The sequence below is a fragment of the Corylus avellana genome, chromosome 6, assembly GCF_965113065.1.
Source record: "Corylus avellana chromosome 6, dhCorAvel1.hap1.2, whole genome shotgun sequence".
Taxonomy (NCBI): Eukaryota; Viridiplantae; Streptophyta; class Magnoliopsida; order Fagales; family Betulaceae; genus Corylus; species Corylus avellana.
This window is the reverse complement of record NC_142495.1, coordinates 4533583-4554752: the sequence shown is the minus strand read 5'-3', so window position 1 is coordinate 4554752 and position 21170 is coordinate 4533583. Positions and strand designations below refer to the sequence as shown.

The 21170-nt window shown below is 34.7% G+C and overlaps 2 protein-coding genes across 2 annotated transcripts; both read left to right on the top strand.

Annotated features, from left to right (window-relative positions):
- The first annotated feature begins 2228 nt into the window (after positions 1-2228).
- On the top strand, positions 2229-11131 carry ATSTE24 (Peptidase family M48 family protein). The gene is made up of 14 exons (XM_059600810.2): positions 2229-2336; positions 3707-3854; positions 4034-4118; positions 4195-4290; positions 5031-5096; positions 5290-5388; positions 5543-5656; positions 5758-5868; positions 7063-7125; positions 8013-8105; positions 8982-9095; positions 9909-9980; positions 10162-10227; positions 10732-11131. Exons 1-14 carry the CDS (start codon positions 2306-2308, stop codon positions 10846-10848), a joined length of 1275 nt encoding a protein of 424 aa, XP_059456793.2. The 5' UTR covers positions 2229-2305; the 3' UTR covers positions 10849-11131.
- A 2721-nt stretch (positions 11132-13852) lies between these two features.
- LOC132186136 (putative serine/threonine-protein kinase At1g01540) lies at positions 13853-17010 on the top strand. Its single transcript, XM_059599961.2, has 7 exons — positions 13853-14621; positions 15331-15435; positions 15526-15648; positions 15740-15910; positions 16040-16169; positions 16269-16478; positions 16566-17010. Exons 1-7 carry the CDS (start codon positions 14080-14082, stop codon positions 16704-16706), a joined length of 1422 nt encoding a protein of 473 aa, XP_059455944.2. The 5' UTR covers positions 13853-14079; the 3' UTR covers positions 16707-17010.
- Positions 17011-21170: the final 4160 nt, after the last annotated feature.

Sequence of the window (21170 nt, the reverse complement as noted above, 5' to 3'; positions counted from 1 at the left end):
TTGCCCCAAACCCTCGAAGGTGGTCGCACTAACCTATCCCTCCCCCACTCTTTTGAGGTGATCGACCATTCGCTCAAAGAGTAAAATAGTGGTCAAACACCCCCTGGGGGAATGGCCAATCACCATCTTGAGGAGTGACCGACCACCTCAAGCAGACCACCCCTTCACTTTTTTTTTCTTCAATGGCTTATGTGGCAAGATTGAAATAATTCATTTTGAATGAACTGTCTAAATCTTAAGAATCGCAGGAGACCTTAGTCAGTTAATCCTAAAGGTAATACCATTGACAAGACAAACTCTTCATTTTGCATTGAAGTTCTTCCATTCAGGTCCATGTTGCTTCTTCTCCATTTGAAATTTTGAATCACTTCCTTTCTTCTTGAATGTTCTTTTAAGCTTGTGCCTTCTAGGGATTACTATCTATAACCAATGGAAGTTTTAGAGGATTTAATTGTTCTTGAATGAAGGTTTGGAACCTTCCCCCAAGCCTTGGGCTGAATATTTTTTCATTGTTCCCCCAAGATTTTGGCCGAATATTTTTTTATTTGTTCATTGCATGTTTAACCCACGAGTTGGAAGAGGGTTCCAAACCTTTATTCAAGAACCATTTCAAATCCTCCACAGCTTCTATTGATTAATAGATAGTAGTCTATCGACAGCACAAACTCAAAAGAATATTCATGAAAGTTGCAAAAAGATAGAAAATGAAAAAAAAAAAAAAACAAAACAAAACAAATATGAAGCCCTTGTTAACGGTATTTGTGGTTCATATCATGAAAAGTGACATGGCAAACATTTGACCTTTAGATCTATTTTTTACACGTGGCTTTCATCTCTAATTGGTTTGGTTCCAATTAGGACATATCTCTTGTGACTAAACTAAGGAATATGAATATGTATTTCTATCGAAAAAGTACAACTATTTATTTTAGCTATTACTTTTTCTCTATTATCTCCAACAGATTATTTATTTATTTTACTACTTGTATTTAAATATTATTTTTTATTGTTTTTTTTATTATATCATTGCCAACACTTAATTAAAATCATTAAATTGACATTATATCATTGTATTTAAATGTTGAATCAATTGTGATTTTCAAATGTAGATAGACTAGATTCATTCAAAATTGAAATTTTATTTATCTTTATAGATTATTCTCTTTTAAGTTTTTCTATAAATAATATACATCACCAAATATAAATCCAACCCACAAACTCAACAACAAATTGAAACCCACAAAATATCACAACTACAAATTGAATCCCCAACCACAAGAAGAAAGACAGAGCTGCAAGCCTGCAACAACTCTATGTGAGTGATATTAGAGAAGTGCTAGGGAGCAAAATAAATGAACCAAATTTTTTTTTCAAATTAACGTGGCAGACTGTGAGTGGAAGACAAGGAAGAGAGAATTTCATTTTTTTAATTTAAAAACTCTTGCCACATCAGTTTGAAAATTTTTCTGAGTTCATTTGTTTGGCTCCTAGCACTTCTCGTGATACTAATCCTCAACTTGTTAGGTCTAACGGGATAGCACCAAAATACTTTTACAAAAATGGGCATGAGAAGAAATCGCCGCCTGGGTTGTTGTGGGTTGCTCTTTTGTGGCACGTTGGCCAAATAAGCAAAGGAACCATTGATTTTTCGTCCATTATTCATTCTCTAGTGTGTGAACAGTAAACATTAAAAACTGTTTACACTAGATAAAAAATCTACAACTTAGCGATTCTCTTGGAGACTAAAATTGACTCTAAATAGTCAAATCTAATTATTTTGAACAATTTGGTTACAAAAGCAATTTGGTTACTCTTTTGTAAATGCGCTTAGGGTATGTTTAGTAAAGAGTTTTGAGAAGATAAATGATGAATAAATTGATAGATGTGATATAAAATAGAAAGAGATTTTGAATTTTTTGTGAAAGAAAAGTGGTAATGAGTTTTGTTGTGAATTTTTTGTTTAAATATTAATACGAAGTGATTAATGTAATATAAAGTAAAAATAAATTTTTAAATTTTTTTTTGAGAGAAAAGTGAATATGGGTTAACATGAAGAAATGAAATTGATTTTTTTATAGAAAAAATAGGAAGAAATCTTTGCTAAATGGAGGCCCAACGCGCTGAGCCCACATCTGCTAAATCCCTCTTGCTATGACACGTCACACGCGGATCAATTAGTCGGGTCTTTTTCTTTTTTTTTTTCCTCCCTATTTATAGGTTACCAAACAGGGACCTTAAAAGGAAAATCTCTCTGTATCTCTTTCTCCATCTGTCTCTCGCAAAGGCTGCACCTGCTAAGTCGAAAATGGCGTTTCCGTACATGGAAGCTGTCGTCGGTACTACCTCTCTCTCTAATGCGTTTTGTCGCTTAGTCTTGTACTATATTATATAATCTTATTGTATTTTTACGTTTTTAAATTAATTTGTTCAATTAGGGATTGATGTTAGGTTTCCATCATATTTTGTTGATTTTTGTGTCTCTCCCTTCTGGCCGTTGGTTAATAGTTTAGGGTGTTTATGTCGTTTAAATGTTCCACAGTCATCATTTTATGAGGACAAAGTGTTAATTTGTTTATTTATTTTTCATTTTTAAGATAAAATTGTGGAGTTAAATTTTGGCATCACTTAATGACCTTCATTCTCATTTCGTTTTAAATATTGAGTTACGGACAGAATATCTGCTTGAGCTTTGGGTGCGAGGAAAGATAAGAAATTAAGGTTGGAAACATATTTGCTTGAGTTCATCGAACGGTCTATGCCATTTGGAAGGAAAGAAATAGCGTTCGTCATGGAGCGCAATTACTTACGGAAGAGAAGATCCTTTTAAAAATTCGTTGGGAGATTAGAACTCGGATTACTTCTAAGTGTAAATATGTGAGAAGTAGTGAGAATATTCATTTGTGTAGGAATTGGGGTCTCCCTGATGGAGTCCTTTGTTAGTATTATTGTTATATAGGTGTTTGTTTGTTAGCTACTGTGGGTAGCTGGGTTCCAGTTTGTTGGAGTTGTTTTCGTTAATAAAGTTGCTCATTCATCTAAAAAAAAAAAAACCAGTAGAGTTGTTATTATTTTAGACTTGGCAAATGGATAATTTTAGCTTATTGTACCCAACACATCCACTGGGCGTACTAGGAGTGAGCTTTTCATTATTTGTTGATCTGTAAACTTGAACAAGTGTGATTCTAAGTTTAATTCCCCTTTAGTCCCTCAGATTTATGGCAATTAGTGAAGAGTGTAAGAAAAGGAAGTTTTAAAGAATTTAAAACGTGCTAAAGATTTTTGTAGGTTGTAGTGTTATTGATGGCTTTTTACATAGACAATGGCAATCGTGGACTTTCTGAAGAGTAAAGGATTTAAACACGATGATTGGACTTTATAATTGTAACTTGATGAAATAGGATAAAGAGAGTTGGTTAAAGACACTTGCAATGGTGTAAGGTTTGTCAAGATGCAAGTTGTAATAGTTAGAGGCTGTTGAGATCTGGACTGGATTGTGACTTTGTGAGATCAATTATAGTTTTTCCCTTTCATTTGTTTATTATTATTGTTACCCTTTTTTCCCACCTGCATTGTAATTTGATTTTTATTTTTATTTTTTGGATTTTTTCTTTGGAATTGACGTCACCGTCCCACTGCATTAAGTGGTTAATTTTTCTGTTCTGCAGAATTTATAACTCCTGCCCTTACTCTCATAATACTTTTTCAGGTTTCATGATATTAATGTATATCTTTGAAACTTATTTGGATATGCGGCAACATGCGGCCCTCAAACTGCCGACTCTTCCAAAAACTTTGGAAGGAGTGATCAGCCAAGAGAAATTTGAAAAGTCTCGAGCCTATAGTCTTGATAAAAGGTTTGTGTTGTTGGTTTCAATTCATTCTTATATAGGTGTACAGTGGAATTCTTCAATCAAGTTTCCACTTGACATGTTTTTAGCAGTACATTATATGTTTTTTTAGTGATACTGCCGCTACTACTATTACTAGTACTTTCTTCTACTGCTGTTCCCTGATGCGACATTTTTGCTTTCAGCCACTTCCATTTTGTTCATGAGTTAGTGACTATATTGATGGACTCTGCAATTTTGTTCTTCGGAGTATTGCCTTGGTTTTGGAAGGTGAGTTATTGGATGTTGTATTATTTCACACCTCCCTTGCAGTTTATCCTTGTTTGAATTTTCTTTATTAATGCAGAAATCGGGAGAATTTGTGGTTCTTGCTGGCCTCAATGCAGAGAATGAAATAATACATACCCTTGCGTTTTTGGCTGGTGTTATGGTTTGGTCACAGGTGAGCATGTGATGTCTCCTCCTTACTCTAGAAAATAAATTAGTATAGATAGCATTGTGGATGACAAAATTCCACTTGAGTGTATGTTGTGCTTCTTCATATGTAATAATATGTTTTGGTCTATCAAGCACCATCTGATGCTGAATTGATAAATATACCGTTTATATTCTTACTTGTAATTATGTTGCTGAAAATCTTGACCTTTTGTTCAAGTACCTTGATTTGGGAGGGTCCATGACTTTTTGTTTTCTATGCAAAGTCAGATGTGAGAAGGGGCGTATATGGGGTCCTGCTGGTTGTGAAGATTTCCAGATATTTCCTCTAGATGTCATGCTTTTTTATTATGTCTAGAATGGTTTATGACTTGTGGGGGCTATAAAATTGTGTGCTTTTACTATATTTCAATATCTTGTTTCTTTTTTCTTTTCTTTTTGTTTTTTGCATTTTGAGAGAAAGAAATCGGCGTCTATTTGAAGACTGTGAGTCTAATGTGTTTGTTTAAAATCCTCCTCCTTGAATTCTCTCTTAGATTAGGCAAGCTTACGTTCCTTATTTTTCCTTCTCTAATCTTGTAGATCTTGTTCACTTTATAGATTTCGAACATCATTAGGGCGGTTGTTTTCTCTTGTATAATTTTCGTGTATGAGGGCTTTGGCTTTCTTTTTGATAAATTATTATTCATAAAAAAATTATATTTCAATCTCTTGGTACTGAAAGTTTGTTTTGGAATGTTTATGCAGGTCACTGACTTGCCATTTTCTCTGTACTCGACTTTTGTGATTGAGTCCCGCCACGGTTTCAACAAAGTTTGTATTCTTTCCATGTCTTATAATTCATCTCTTGTTATTTCCTGGTTTCCTGATTTGCTATTTTGGAACATTTCTGATTTCATTTCTCATATTGCTGGTACTGGTATAAAAATTATCTTTGTCTGTTTTTCCTTTTGCCTTCTATCCTGTTTCTTGATACTTCTTAACATTATTATCATCTTTTCTACAGCAAACAGTATGGTTATTCTTTAGGGACTTATTTAAAGGAATTTGCCTTGCTGTTATACTTGGCCCACTTATTGTTTCTGCAATTATTGTAATAGTACAGGTAAGATCATGGCTCTGTGCCTAATGCTTTTATTTTCTGTTGGTTAACATGATTTGAGTACCAGTAGTCTAGAATTTAGGAGATCTTTACAAACCTTATTTATCTGCTTTCGTTTCTCCTGCCTCACAGTGCTAATTTCATATGATGGATGCAGAAAGGAGGTCCTTATCTGGCAATCTATCTCTGGGGGTTTATGTTTGCTCTTTCTCTTGTGATGATGACACTTTACCCTATTCTAATAGCCCCACTATTTAACAAGTTCACCCCTGTGAGTACTTGAGATTTTTGTCCTTAAGTGAGTAAACTCCAATTGTTCCCATATTATCTTTGGTTTGATGATCTTTTCCTTGGTTATGCTGCAACAAATAGCTCCCAGACGGTGAGCTCAGGGTGAAAATTGAAAAACTTGCTTCCTTTCTCAATTTTCCTTTGAAGAAGTTGTTCGTTGTTGATGGATCCACAAGGTCGAGCCATAGCAATGTGAGATTTAATTCTTTTATCTCTTTTCGGCCTGTTTCTTCAAGCTTTGTTTCATTTTATTTGATCTGAAATAGCACTGCTATTTTTGTATGGTATTTTTATTTTTTTAATAATTGATTGCATGGCTCCTATTTAATTGCTAATGGTGACATTGAAGTGATTATTTAATGTAATAAAACAAGATTGTTGTTAAGCTATGGAAGGAGACAATCAAACAGATGAAGCCCTCTTTTATTATGATTTTGTTTGTTCTGTTTTCCTGTCTGTATGTTGTCCTATCAGACAAGATAGTTTTGCTTACAAACGCACTTTTATAGTAATATGCACCAGAATTGCTTTTCAAGGCCATCGTACATAAAATCCAATGTACTTCCTCTTCATGTGTGTTGGCCGATGCAGTGAAAATAGTTGTGTAAATGGCTGAAGGGAGCTCTTATTTTGTTTGGGTGCTTTCTTGTAAGCATTCATATAGTTCCAATACTTGAATTAACATAGTGACTTCCACAGGAATGAAGGTCTGATCCTAGTTCGTATCTTTTTAAAACTTCTATGCACTGAGGGCGGAAGGAATTGAGGATTTAGAATATCTAGAGGCATTTGTGCTGACCACAATTAAGATATGGAGACAGGGCAACAGAAAAGAATATGCATGTGCCTGGATTTGTTCTTCCTGTTTTCTCTAGGAAATTATCCATGTTGGCTTAGCGGTTCTAGGTTTGTTTAAAGGATACTTTTATCATCTGGAATGTTATGTAGGGGCCACAAATATTGGATGTCTTGAGTTGCCAATAGCAAGTATGCTGTTCAGCTCTTTGAGAGCTGCCACTTTGTGCAAAAATGTTGAAAGTTAGGATTGCATCTAAGATCTTAGTTTTTCTATTTATTTATATAAAAAAAAAGATCTTAGTTTTTCTGGATGAACACTAGCAATGGCCTTCTTTTTTATGAATAAAATGTACACCTGTAGGGAGGGTCATTAATTTGATTGGCAAAGTGAAAGTCATAGGGGCTTTTACCCTAACAAATTGCATGGTTTGTTAGTCATTACCACTTTTATAGGGATGGGGAATATAATTTTTTTGCTTACTTTTCCAATTACTTCTCATGCTTTAAATTGTGATTTTTTTCATTTCTTTTCCCTGTTGAGGTTTGATATTTTCCTTGGGCTGATTCATCGCATCAAATATGATACAGGCTTATATGTATGGATTCTTCAAGAACAAGCGGATTGTCCTTTATGACACATTGATTCAGCAGGTGTTTAAACTATTCCATGTTCAATAAATTTTATAATCCTTTTTGTGTCTTGAATTGCTGGAGTTCTTCTCATTAGAAATGAGGAAAAATTCACGGAAAATCTGCTCTTTGAATTTATAAAGATGGCAACAGAACTGCTTGAATATTGTCATTGAGTTACTTCTCTCTCTCTCTTCATTCTTTCTTATTTTGTCTTTCGTAAGTTTCTTCATTTCTAGTGGACGGAACCTTGCTTCTGTATCTACTATTTAGATTTTAAACTTATTTACCCATAGATTTGTATTTGTATGCTCTGTTATTATGCTTTTGTGATAAATTTACTTTTTGAATTTTGTTTGGCTGTTTTTTTTTTTTTTAAAAAATGTTATGATCCCTTTGATAACCGTATCCTTTGGTCGTGTTCAAATGAAGTGCTATTCACTTGTGCACACAAATGTCTGAACCCACTTTTGCAGGGGGTGGTTAGCCATCAGGAAATTCTTCAGCTCTTTTAAATTAATAAAATATTTAATTTACATTGTCATGTTGCTAGATTGTGCTTTTCACAAAAGCACCAAATAAATACCTATGTCTACTTGATTCACACACATGCACACTTTAACATATTTAGCAAGCACCTATATTGATCTAACACACTAAACTATCGTCAACAAAACCTCGTTTGTTTGAAACTTCTTATAATAGGGGAAAATGGGAAATTACACCTCAGCCGTCACTCAGCTACAAAATTCATAGCCGTGTTTCGTGCTTCTTGTAGTGTGTTTCCGTTCTAGTGACTATTGTTGATGTTTATGTAGTTGTGCTTCTTTTTTCTTTTCTTTTTCTTTTTCTTTTTTCTTTTTTTTTGTGGAAAGGTTACAGTGCTTTTTTTTGGGTATCTTTTTCAGTGCAAAAATGATGAAGAAATTGTAGCTGTTATTGCTCATGAATTGGGGCATTGGAAACTTAATCATACAATGTACTCATTCATTGCTGTGCAGGTATTTTCTTGTTTTAGTTCTGCAAAATAAATTCTCAGAATTCTGTTTTATTGCTAGTTCATTGGACTTTGTAATTGCAATACACATATTTAACTGTGGCATAGGGTGGTGAATCGGTAAGCTAAACATCACTTGATAAGAAAAAGGGAAAAGAAACTGCTGTTATCAATCATTAAGCATACATGCTATGCTTCGCCACAAAGTTTTCTTGAGATGCTCCAAGATATTTGTGGCTTAGTTCTTGCCCTCAATCCTCTTTTTTTGGCTGGTATTGTTATAGTTGTTGACTTTCTATTTTTCCCTTTTCTGTGATTGTTGTAATTAACTGTATTTAAAGCAAATAATGTGTTGTTTTTATGAGAGTTAATGGGGCTTGAATAATTCTTATGCTCTCTCTTTGATAATTTGTTTATTTTATTTTCAATGTATTATAATGTTATCATTTGCATATGAATAGTAGATGTAGTTAAAAGCAATCAATTTCCAATTTCCGCTTTGAAGCGTTTTTTTTCCTTAACATTAAGTATTGCCCTTATATATGATATTTAGACCTCTTTTTTTGAGCTAATTTCTAGGAGTCCCATACTCAGTTCTGAATTTGACCCCTTGAAGTCTTCATTTTACAATATTACAGTGGATATTGTGTTTTCAATCTTGTATGTGATATTAAAATAGGTGTCCTTTTTTCATTTCTTTTCCCTTTTTATTTTAGTTTTTTACACAAAGGTAGAAGCACTTGACATTGCTTGCATTGTTATGCATCCAGAAGATGAACACTTAGCTTTCTAGATAATTAATTACATTCTGATTTTTAACTTTTGTGGTCCTTTATCTCATGTCATCTGCTTTCTTTGTTGTTTTTCTACTCTAATACAGATTCTTACATTTTTGCAATTTGGAGGGTATACTCTTGTGAGAAACTCAAATGACTTGTTTCAAAGTTTTGGCTTTGATACACAACCCGTACTCATTGGTCTCATCATATTTCAGGTATTGATATATGAAACTAATACCTATCATGTTGTCTTGCCACTTGTCTTCTGCTAGCATGTTAATTTCTAGCTTCAGATCTACTACTATAATATTTATATATGAAATGTTGGATACATGTTTGTTGTTGCTGCACCTTTATGTATACCTTACTTACATTCTACTTTCAGAATTGTTATGAAAAGTAATTACTAAATAAATTGATGTTTTAACAGGCATAAATGCTGCTTTATGCTTGCACTCTAATGCTATTTCTTGTTAATATCATTTTCTGTCACTCTGAGGAAGGCTAGAACTTTGGCAGTGGACTCTTTTACCTTTAGAGTTGCATTCTTGTATTTATTTAATTGCAGGATGTTGTTAATTCGACTCAAGTTCGTACTGAGCGTGCTCTACTATTTAGCATTTTAATGAAATAAAAAAAAGGTTTACCATGTATGTTGTCATAATTTTGGTCTTCCAGTCTCTCATTCCATTACCACTGGAAGTAGCATTTGGATTGTCTGTCATAGATTAACTATATGCAAGCTTGAAGCAATTACCGATCCAATGAACTTATGTATTAGAAGTTTCTAGCTTCTGAATATAGAATTTTGTCACATATATGCCAAGTGTTGCCCTTGTCGTACCATTTTTCAACCCCTAGGTTTGGACTAATGAGTTCTTGTTGCACAGGAAGCCCATGCTGTTTGGGTAGCCTTTAAGTCATTAATAATTTCTCTTGTTAATGAGATTGGGATTCTAATCTTTTCTGTTTTAGTGGAAGAAAAGTGGCAATATTAGCATATTCTTACCTTGCTTTGTCGTTTGCAGCACACGGTAATACCTCTCCAGCACCTAGTAAGCTTTGCTCTAAATCTTGTGAGCCGATCTTTTGAGTTTCAGGTAATCTTTCTTTCCTCTAGAAAGCTTGGCTCTCCCTCTCTCTCAAATCACTATTTTTTAAAACAAGTTTGATTCATCAATTTCTTTATTCATGAATTTCCACGTTTCCTATAAAACTAAAAAATATTGTATGATTGAGTACTTTAACCTCATCCTATTTATCGTATTTTGTTATGTCTAGGCTGATGCCTTTGGTAAGAAGCTTGGTTATGCCGCTCCACTTCGAGCTGGTCTTGTGAAACTGCAGGTGATTTGCCAGTTGTTTCCTTCTCTCATTGCCTTGTCTGTCCTATATTATCCTGTTGCTCTGAAACAGTGGGGATTTGACAATGCCATAATTGTACTCTTTGAAAAGTTAATTTGCAAAAAAATTCCCTGAGTTTACACTTTGAAAAGTTAATTTGAACTACAGTTTCTAAATCATAATCTTTTTGTTGTCAAATTCTTCTATTATTGTTGATTGCTTCTATTTTACTTCTCGTCACGTCATTTATTTTACATTTCTTGAGCTCCTATTCATTAATGGGTGGGTCAGATAATTTAGACAGATTGATAGCCCAATAATTGATTTGGTTTGCCTGGATGATTTGTGGTTGGATTGTGTGAATTGCACAGCCCAATGAACAAATGTATAGAATTTTTGCCAAGAATTGTCTGTAAATCAATGTAACTTTGTTTTATACTAAAATACCTTGTTAGAACACCCATTTGAATTACTGATTACTGATCGAGAAATATTATGGTGTTTCAGGAAGAAAATTTGTCAGCTATGAACACTGATCCTTGGTATTCGGCTTATCACTATTCACATCCCCCCCTTGTGGAAAGATTGGCTGCACTTGATGAACCAGATAAGAAAGAGGACTGAGTTGGCAACCTGTGAATCAGAACCAAAACTACTTTTACATGTATGAATTCCTTCAGTCTTGCATACTTGCACTTCGGGACACCGGTGTTTTATGAGTCAAGTTTCACCGGTTGCACCCTACGCTAGATAAAACCTATAGGTTCAGGAGAACAACAAAAAAGCAGGATGCCATATGTCACGTCGACTAATGCTAGTATTTCTTTTTTGATGCGACGCCAAAATCTTGAGAAGCAACAACTTTTTGGAGTAGGGAGTATTTATATATAGAAATTGTTTTCTTTTTCGTTTTTTTTTTTTTTTTTTGGGCAAAATGCTAGCTTTAATGGTTCTATTTTAAGTTTCTCACCAATGGGCTCTTTAATTCTTTTACAAAAAAACTAATCACAACCAGCTCTTACTATATTATTGCATGTCGAATTGGTAATTGTCTAATGGAGTGATCTTTTGATGTCTTGAGCTGGTGCCAATAAAATTATTATTCATAAAATAAAATAAAGGGGTAATTACTATTTGCCCTCATGAACTATAGCACCTTGTCACTTTTCTCCTATGAATTACTAATTATGATACCTGACCTCATCAAATTATTATTTTATGACAAAAAGTCTTATTCTGTCAGTCAAATTGGTTAAAATTGACAATCAACAATCATGTGCCATTTTAAATTTTATTTTTTCACTTTTGCCTTCACTTTAGACTGAAAAAATGACGCATATACCTGCATAAACCCTAATTTAACACATGAAAATAATTTAAAATGAGAGCAAAAGTGGAAGGAAAAAAAATTAAAATGGCACATGACTTGTACATGATTGTTGATCGTCAATTTTAACCTCTTTGACTGACGGAATTGGGCTTTTTGTCATAAGATAATAACTTGATGGGGTCAAATGTCATAGTTGGTAATTTATGGAGGAAAGTGTCTAGGCGCCGTAGTTTGTGGGGGCAAAATGTAATTACTCCTAAAATAAAATCCTTTAATTTTCAACTGTAATATCTTTGATTCCTCTGATATGATTTTTCCCTTGGGTGGGTTGGGGGTAAAGTAGGGTTGTTATGATGTTTCAGCGTCATTGTTCTACTTGCACTATAATTAATGGAAATTATTCCTTTTCTGATTTCTCTCGTGTTGTACAGTAGAGCTTAAATTTAAGGCCTAGGGTACTTAAAGCTAACCTTTTACCACCAAACGAAATGAATTATTGCAAGAGTCCAAAGAGAAAGTTGTAAAGAGTTATTTATTTGCTGATTCGACCTAATAATCTTAATCGTTAAGCTGCTCGCGATGTGATTGACGGTGAATTGAGTGCTTAAACTCCCAATACCATTAATAATCCAACAAATACCATCGAAAAGAGATATCATTACCACTATAATTGACAAGAAAGAAAGAAACTTACGAGCCACGTGGACACGACTCATCAAAATCTTTTCACATTTCATAAACTTTTCAAATTTACTTTCTTTTTTTTTTTTTTTTGACAAGAAAATCTATAAAAATGGTAACCAATGAAAGCATGTGAGTTATTGATGTATGTAAATCATTTATATTTTATTATGAAAAAAGAAAAGTAACATGGTGCAAGCATACTTTTGTATTTCCGAAAAACTAAATTAATACAAGTGGGAGAAAGTTGACCCATAGAAATGGAATGTCCTCATAATAGCACCACTATAAGATAAAGTGATAAACTCAATTCTATTAGAAATTTCAATTAGCATGAAAGTCATAAGAGTGGCAATGCAAGACTGTGAGATAGATTAACTCTGTTTGTTAATGTGATTTAGAAGGTTTTTTTTTGTTGTTTGTTTTTGAAAAAAAAAAAAAAGAGAGAAGGTAATTGTTAACTATTTTGTGAGTGTATTATGTTTTGAGATGTTTGTAAATGCTTTTGTTTTTGAAAAAATAAAGAAAGAAAAAGTGTTATTAAATAAAGTGAGTGTCATATTTTTTTTTTTAGAGAAATGATTCAGAATAATAAAATACTTCAAACCCATTTGTCACACCAATTTTGCATCGGTTGACGTAGTGTTTTAAGTGGCATATCATATCAATTACTTAAAAAAAAAAAAAAAAAAAAAATTAGTATTTTCTCATTGTACTCTTATCCTCTTGTTTTTTTTTTTTTTTTTTTAAAAAAAAAATCAACCATTGGATATGTAAGACCCACATTTTGAATATTTTTAAATAACTTATTTAAAAACGTTAGTCCGTGTAAATGGGTGTTATTATGTGAATATTCACACTCATATCACACCGATTGACATGAATATTTTAAGTGTTTTACATTTTTATTTGTTAAGTGATTGACATGAGAAATAAGTTAAAATAAGTTATATTAGCCGTGTATTACATGAGTACGAGAAATGAGTGTACAGTGAAAAGTAGCATTACTCTTAATGAGAAATGATTGGTATCAGTATTTTGCTTTTATATTCTCCTACCAATTCAATAGGAGGAGTATTACACATTTTAAATTTGTTTCTCAAAAGTTGGTTCCTAAATAATGTATCACCATCTCATGAGATTTATTATTTTGGGAAGTGTATTACCAACTCCTGAGATGATGACACATCATTTTGAAACCAAATTTTGAAAAACAAATTTAAAATGTGTAGCATTTTTCATTAAGTAAATCAATTATTTATCTTTGTTTTTTTTTTTGGAATAATTATTTATCTTTGTTAATAAAGCAAATAGGATATGAAACAAGATTCTCTCCCGATTATTTGAACGAGAGAGTATCCAATCAGTTATATTTAAGAACCCTTTTAATATAATTAACTGAATATTCTCTAATTAATTTAAACGGAGAGAATCCCAATTCAACAAGCGGATGGTATTGCATCAATTCTAATAAGAAGTGTATAATCCAGTTGACTGAAGTTTGAAGCGATATTTTCATATTAAATAAATTATATAAAAACAAAAGAGTAAATAAACAAATAATAAGTGATGTAATGAGTCTTTACAGCTACTGCAGCAGCAGAATACAGACATATGATTCATAATTTCATACACTCTCCCCAGCCCCCCTACCACCACCACACTTTTAATATCAATTCCAAACAAAATCTTCCATTCATTTTCCCTCTTTAACACGCACACTCACAACCCCCCCCCTCTCTCTCTCTCTCCACTGGTTTCTCCGGCTAAACCAATGCCACCATACCTTTAATCTCTCTCTCTCTCTCTCTCTCTCTCTCTATATATATATATATATATATAAAATGTCGGTGTACGACGCGGCGTTTGTGAACACAGAGCTGTCGAAGCCAACGTCAATCTTCGGGCTCCGACTCTGGGTGGTGATTGGTATATTCGTGGGCTCGCTTATCGTGCTGGCACTGTTCCTCCTCTCACTCTGCTTCACCTCTCGCCGCAACCGCCACCCCAAGCACGCCAAACGCACCGCCACCCCACCCATCTCCAAAGAAATCCAGGAAATCGTGCCTGCGCCGCATGCGGAGATCCAAATCGAGATCGGGAAGCTGGAGCACCGCGTGGTGACGGTGTCGGATCGGTACTCGAGCGGGGAGAGCAAGGGGACGGCGGCGCTCGAGACGGGCCCGGTGGGGAGCGGGAACGTGGCGGTGGGGCCGGAGGTGTCGCACCTGGGTTGGGGCCGGTGGTACACTCTCAGGGAGCTGGAGGCCGCCACCAATGGGCTGTGCGAAGAGAATGTGATCGGCGAAGGTGGGTATGGGATTGTGTATAGTGGGCTCTTGCCTGATGGCACCAGAGTCGCCGTCAAAAACCTCTTGAACAACAGGTACTTCATCGATTTTGTGTTTTTGTAATCTGTGTTTAGTTGCTGAGCAAGTGTGGGAAGTCGTTGCAGTGAAAAATTTGTGAAAATCATATCCTTACACTTTGTTTTGGGGATTGTTGATTTGAAATGAGGAAACTTTACGGTGTGGGAGATAGTTGTGTTAGGTGCAGTTCAGTGGGTGATTAACATGTTGATCTGGGTCTCATAGTTTTACTTTGAAAACGTTTAATTGTTAAGGAAAGAGAGATGAATTCACTGAGCCATGCCTGATGAAGTAGTGAGATTTTGTGTATTTAGTTTAATTTAATTTTCGTTCTTGGTTTCTCTCAGCAACCAACGCAACAATTCTTTTCCGTTGGTTGGGGTTATGTGCTAGTCCATTGTTTTTTCTCGTCTATTTTTTTTTCTTTGTTCAATATTCTTGTCTTGAGTGAGTGAGAAATCAGAAATTCTGTTGTAAAGTGACATGCTTTCTAGAAAAAGTGCTGCCTTCCTTTTGCTCCTGTTCAAGCCTGATAGATGATTTGGCATGAGAATCCTCTCTCTTTAGTGAGTAATTTAGTAAAGTTGGAACTTTTCTCTTAGGAATGAACTAACTCAATTATCTTTACCGATTCCCCCCACAACACCCCCCCCCCCCCCCCCCCCCCTCTTCCCTTTTCCTTTTACATGTACCATACATTCGATCATTAAACTGATTGATGACCAGGGGTCAAGCTGAGAAGGAATTTAAAGTGGAGGTCGAAACAATTGGGCGTGTGCGGCACAAGAATCTCGTCAGGTTGCTTGGATATTGTGTTGAGGGTGCATACAGGTACCACTGATTATCTTCCTACTTGAGCTTGTGATTGTGGTTTCTGTTGGGTGTCTAGAGATGTAATGTGTCATCTGGTTTGTTCCTTAGGATGCTTGTGTATGAGTATGTTGACAATGGCAATCTGGACCAATGGCTTCAGGGTGATGTTGGTAATGTCAGCCCTTTAACATGGGATATTCGTATGAACATTATATTGGGAACAGCAAAAGGGTACGGTGATGTTTTAAAATTTGTTTCACATTACTTCGGTTTCATCTGATGCATGCAATTGAACTCAAGTGGTGATTTTTTGCTCTTGCAGATTGGCCTATCTTCACGAGGGTCTCGAACCAAAGGTCGTTCATCGAGATGTAAAATCTAGCAACATACTACTTGATCGTCAATGGAATGCTAAGGTATCTGATTTTGGGCTTGCTAAGCTCCTGTGTTCTGAGATGAGTTATGTGACAACTCGTGTGATGGGAACATTTGGGTTAGTTCATTTCCTTGTTTCAATCAAAGATGGCGATGATTCTACCTTAAACTAAAGTTATGCTTTGAGACAGTCATTTATATTCTTCTCAAAGTTGAAAAGCTTACTCTCATATGCTTGTTTCTCCAGTTATGTTGCACCCGAGTATGCCTGCACTGGAATGCTGAATGAGAAGAGTGATGTGTACAGCTTTGGGATACTTATCATGGAGATAATTTCTGGGAGAAGCCCTGTTGATTATAGTCGACCACAAGGAGAGGTTAAACTTGAATTCTAATTTTCTTATTTCTGTATACCCCACTTCAACTTTCCTTCTTTTGCTAACTATATTAAGTTGGAAATGACTAAGTAATTGCAGGTGAATTTGGTGGATTGGTTAAAAAACATGGTTGGGAACCGAAAATCTGAAGAAGTAGTTGACCCCAAGCTGCCTGAGATGCCAGCTTCAAAGGCACTTAAACGTGTTCTGTTGGTTGCTCTTCGATGTGTTGATCCCGATGCGACAAAGAGGCCAAAAATGGGACATGTGATACACATGCTTGAGGCAGATGACTTGCTATTTCGTGATGTATGCATTATTGTATCTTCTCTTTTTCTGTTTTCCCCACAGTTGATCAAATTTCCAAGTCCATTCATTTCTATCATTAATTTGCAGGAACGCCGGATTGGAAAAGATAATGAACCTGAGAATCACTCTGTTTCAAAATTAGCCGATAGACAATTGGGTGGAGAGACTTCTGAGACAAGCGAAGGTAATAGTGGTAGGAACCATCATCAGCCAACTAGATGGAGATAACACCATTTGATGGTGGTGGCTAACAATTAAGTTTCTCCATACCTTTTGAAGCCTCCTTTTTTTTTCTTTTTCCTGCTCATTTGTTCTCCAATTTTTCGGCTGTACCTTAATTCCAAAAAAACAATAATATGCATATATAGTTTATGCTTAGTTTACATGTTTTTCTGGCCTGCCTCAAATCGGAATGCATTTGTATAATTCAGAGCATTCTTTCGCCATTATTATAGGAACCAAAATTCATTGTTATTTTTTCTCTGTAATACAAGATCCAGTTCGCAATACATCAAATGTGTATTCTCCCTCAGTGTTCACATATTACATTTTCTCTGTAAAAGTGTCAATTACATAACATGCTTGCTGCCAGCGCGAGAATCAGACAGTTACGGTTGGTGGAGCCACTTACCAGCTACTTGGATTGATACATTTACATAACATCACATCGCTGCCAACTCCATAACCAGATGGTTCTGTGGATTGGACCCATCGACCAGCTAATTCAGCTGAAGCAGCTATAGTGTGCACTTTGTCCTGGTTCGGCCACCAAGGTGGGCAGCCATTCATGACAGAACACGTTCTGGCCTTAGCAGCTGAGAATAAGGACATTTAAACGAAATGAACCTTTTTGGTCTCTTGCTACTCTCCATTAATCTGAGGATGAGTTCTTCATTATTCCTGACCACTTAAACTCAAATTCTCTGTCCCCATTGTTTTATGTGCCAACAAGTTTTGTCAAGCTGTAGAACAGTGACGTTTTTTGAGCATGGTTCATAAATTTATTATTATTATTGTTGTTGTTGTTGAAAGAACGTGTGAGATGTGAAACATGACCCTTTTAGGGTCGGAGCAATTTCTGCAAGTTGAATTTCGGGAAGAATTTCTTTTAATTTTGGACTTTCCAATCAAATATTCTATATGATATTGTATTAATTAATTCCGGGCGGACAGTTGATTATTTGTCATGCTTGTGTAATTACAGTGTTCTTTATTTGAGCCAGCTTGCAGATGTTCCCTAGCTGAAGAGAAGTACTTAATATCCATGTGATGCTTTTAATATTTGCATGCCTACTTACCGGAAATGCTGGGTTGGAAGAATCTTTTGTGTTCTAGCCGTACCAGCAATGTCTTCTTTATATATATATATATATATATATATGCTTCTCTTTGGTCCCTTGGCTTTGCCTTTAAGCCTCATATTACCACAACTAACAGATTTTCACTAACCCAAAAAAATAAAAATAAAAAGGGTTTGGCAGGATGGGCCCTTGCAATTGGGAGGCAATTATAAGAGGTTCTTGCCTTGGTTTACCTGTTAAAACAGGTGTTCGGGCAGTTTGAACACTTATTTAAGCAAATAACCATCGATTTCATAATTGCAAGGAATTCCTTGCTATCCAGAGATAAGAGAATTATAATTATAGGGATCCCCTTCTTGTTCCGGAGTGAGGGAATTATGGCCTTTTGCAAGGGCCATCAAACCATTTGGTATTGGATGATATGGGCCATCAAACCATTTGGTACTGCAAGGGCCATCAAACCATTTTGAAATGACATTTTAATTTTGCACCCCTGCATATATATATATATAGCGTACGTTTTCATCTATAAACTCTTCACCGTGGTATTGAACCACAGAATTCGTGTGGAGCTGGAAATCAGAACGGTCGGATTCCGTGGATCACAGATGACGATGGTGACCGTTTATCACAACGGTCACTGTCGGCTTCTGGAAAAAGCCAGCGTTAACGTGTTTGGCTAACCAAGCCAAGAATTGACAACGGCTACTTTTTTTCTGTGTTGGGAGGGAGTGGGATTGTGGGAATACGAAGGATAAGAATACACGGCTTGCTTTGTTTGGGAGAAAGAAAAAAAAAAAATGTGAAAGGGAATGAAAGGAATGGATGTCTTTTCACCTTTAACGTTCCGTCTAGAGGAGGGCAAAGGCAGGTATACAAGATTAGATTGCATAATATACACGTCACACGTCATTTAATTTCCATAATAATGCGAAAACTCTCCAATTAAAATTTCTCACAGTTTTTAACATTTTCGGCCCACAACTCGTCTTTTCAAACTCCCCACCACACCATGGTTAACCCTAAACATAGGAGTAAACCAGAATTTTTAATATATATTTATTTATTTATTTAAAATTCATCATTAGATATGTAAAATCCACTTAATTATATATATATATATATTTTTGGCAAAATAATAATAATAATAATAAGAAAAAAAGTATAGAAGTAGAGGAAAGGAGGGCATCCCCTTGGTGCCATCGTTGCCTAGACTAGACATTACACACCATTCTATCATGTTAGCACACCAATCTCCAAGTAAAGCCACCGCCATCGCATAATGATTATCTACATTTTATTTCTATTAGCAGTGGAAATGAGTAATGCTATAAGTTTTTATTGTCTTATTTTTTAATTTTTTTTAAAATGATGTGGCTATTAAAATTATCATTAAAGTTGTAATTGATCATTATTAGATTTTGATCAAATTATAACTTTAATAGCCATATTATTTTTGGAGGGACTCAAGAGGGACATAAAAGAGACTTATGAAATTACTTAGTGGAAACAGATCCGACTGGAAAATATCCAGTTTACGGTTGAGATTTCTCTACGTCAGCCTCCACTAATAAATAAAAAAATATTTTTTATTTTAGGGTTAACTTTTTCGTTAGTCTAACGGAAGGTTTTTTTTTTTTTTCCTTTTCTTTTCTTTTTGGTCTGGGGTGGCTCGACCACCCCTAGATCGGCCGGCTTGGGGTGGGCCACCCCAACGTCAACCCATTCTCCAGTCCTTAGAGGATCCATTTCCATTGGCAGTTAGTGTTGTCAATTAATTAGGATTGTCTCCCGTTTAAATATATTCAATTAGATACTTACAAAATAAATAAAAAAATAAATAGTTGTATTAAATAGGTATTTTTGTCTAATCAAAAATTGAAAAGTGAAAAATATTCTTCAAATATAGCTAATTATATATTTTTCAGTTCATTTGAACTCCTGTTCCGTTTTCAAGAGGGACAAAATTGTTCAAAAAATTAAAATAATAATTTTGCTCTTTTTAAAAACAATTGTCTCCATTTCCTTTTCGGACCAGAATCCCTTCAAATTTCATCCAAATTTGAGAGTCTCTTATTATTACATCATAGCCATGCTTTATATCTTACGAGCAATAACAGCAGCTTCCCTTTGATTTTTCCTAAATTTATGTAACAATTTCACAATAGCTTTCCGTACATTTTCTTATGCTATTAAAATAGTATTTATTTACAAAATATAAGTTTTCTATTTACTTTCACATTTTTTACAAAATTTCTATGCAATCCTCAATGAAAGACAAAATGATAAAAGATGAGAGAATAAAGATAAATGTTTATATTAAAATAATGTGTAGGGAACCAAGTCCCTACACATGATTTTAACATTGAGGTATTAAAGTTTAGAGAAAGTGGAGAGGATCCTAATTCAGTTCCTAATTTAGAAAAACTGGAGAGGATCTTAATTCAGTTCAGTAAGGCATTAAAGTTTCATTAACTTTAACATTTATTTTGTGTGATAATTCGCACGTTGTGAATTGTTAGACATAAAACATTGTTATGATTTAATAATAATAGAATCTCAAATTTGAAAGAAATTTGAGGGGATCCTAATCCTTCAAGAATTCTCTTTAAATTTGAGATTCTCAAATTTATAAATCTCAGTCGTCTATCTTATGCAAGTGTTTAAAATATGTCATATTTCAGCATTTAATAAGGAATCTACCATCAATGAAGCATAGACTTAATAACTTCCTCATGTTAAAACATAACTTATTTTAGACGTTTAAATGAGATGAACGAATTATATTTATGAATTTAAAATTTTAAAACTTAAAATTTTTTTTTAAGAAATCTCAATCATTCCGGAAAATGTTTTCAATGCATGCGTACAGAACAATTAAAAATATTTTCGGGATAACAGTGAAATACTAGAAAATTAAAAACATTTTACATTTTGCCACACTTTAATGCTTTTTCTTTTTGGCAAGCAGGGACATTAAAACAGAGGGGTAGGTTTGGTAAATAGTGAGTTCAAGAAGACTCTACATTTTTCATCTACATACAAAGAGCGTTTTTTCCACGAAACGCAGCTGGATTTGTCACATCGGGATTCGCGCTGATATTTTCAGGTCACACGCACAAATCATGCCCCTGATTTAAGCAAAGACTTTTCTCCCCATTGCTTTTAAAAAAAAAAAAAAAAAAAAGAAAAAGAAAAAGGAAAATATATAGAGCAAGGGTCAAAAAACGCACACGGAGACTTTATCGTAAACTGAATAACATACTGTACGTTAATTTTAAAAAATCAATCCAGTAATATCTCTGCACCATCTCCACACACGTGTCACTACCTCACTCGCCTTCACTAATTTACCCGGTCAGCCTATCAGTACCCCGCTCTCCCCACCTTC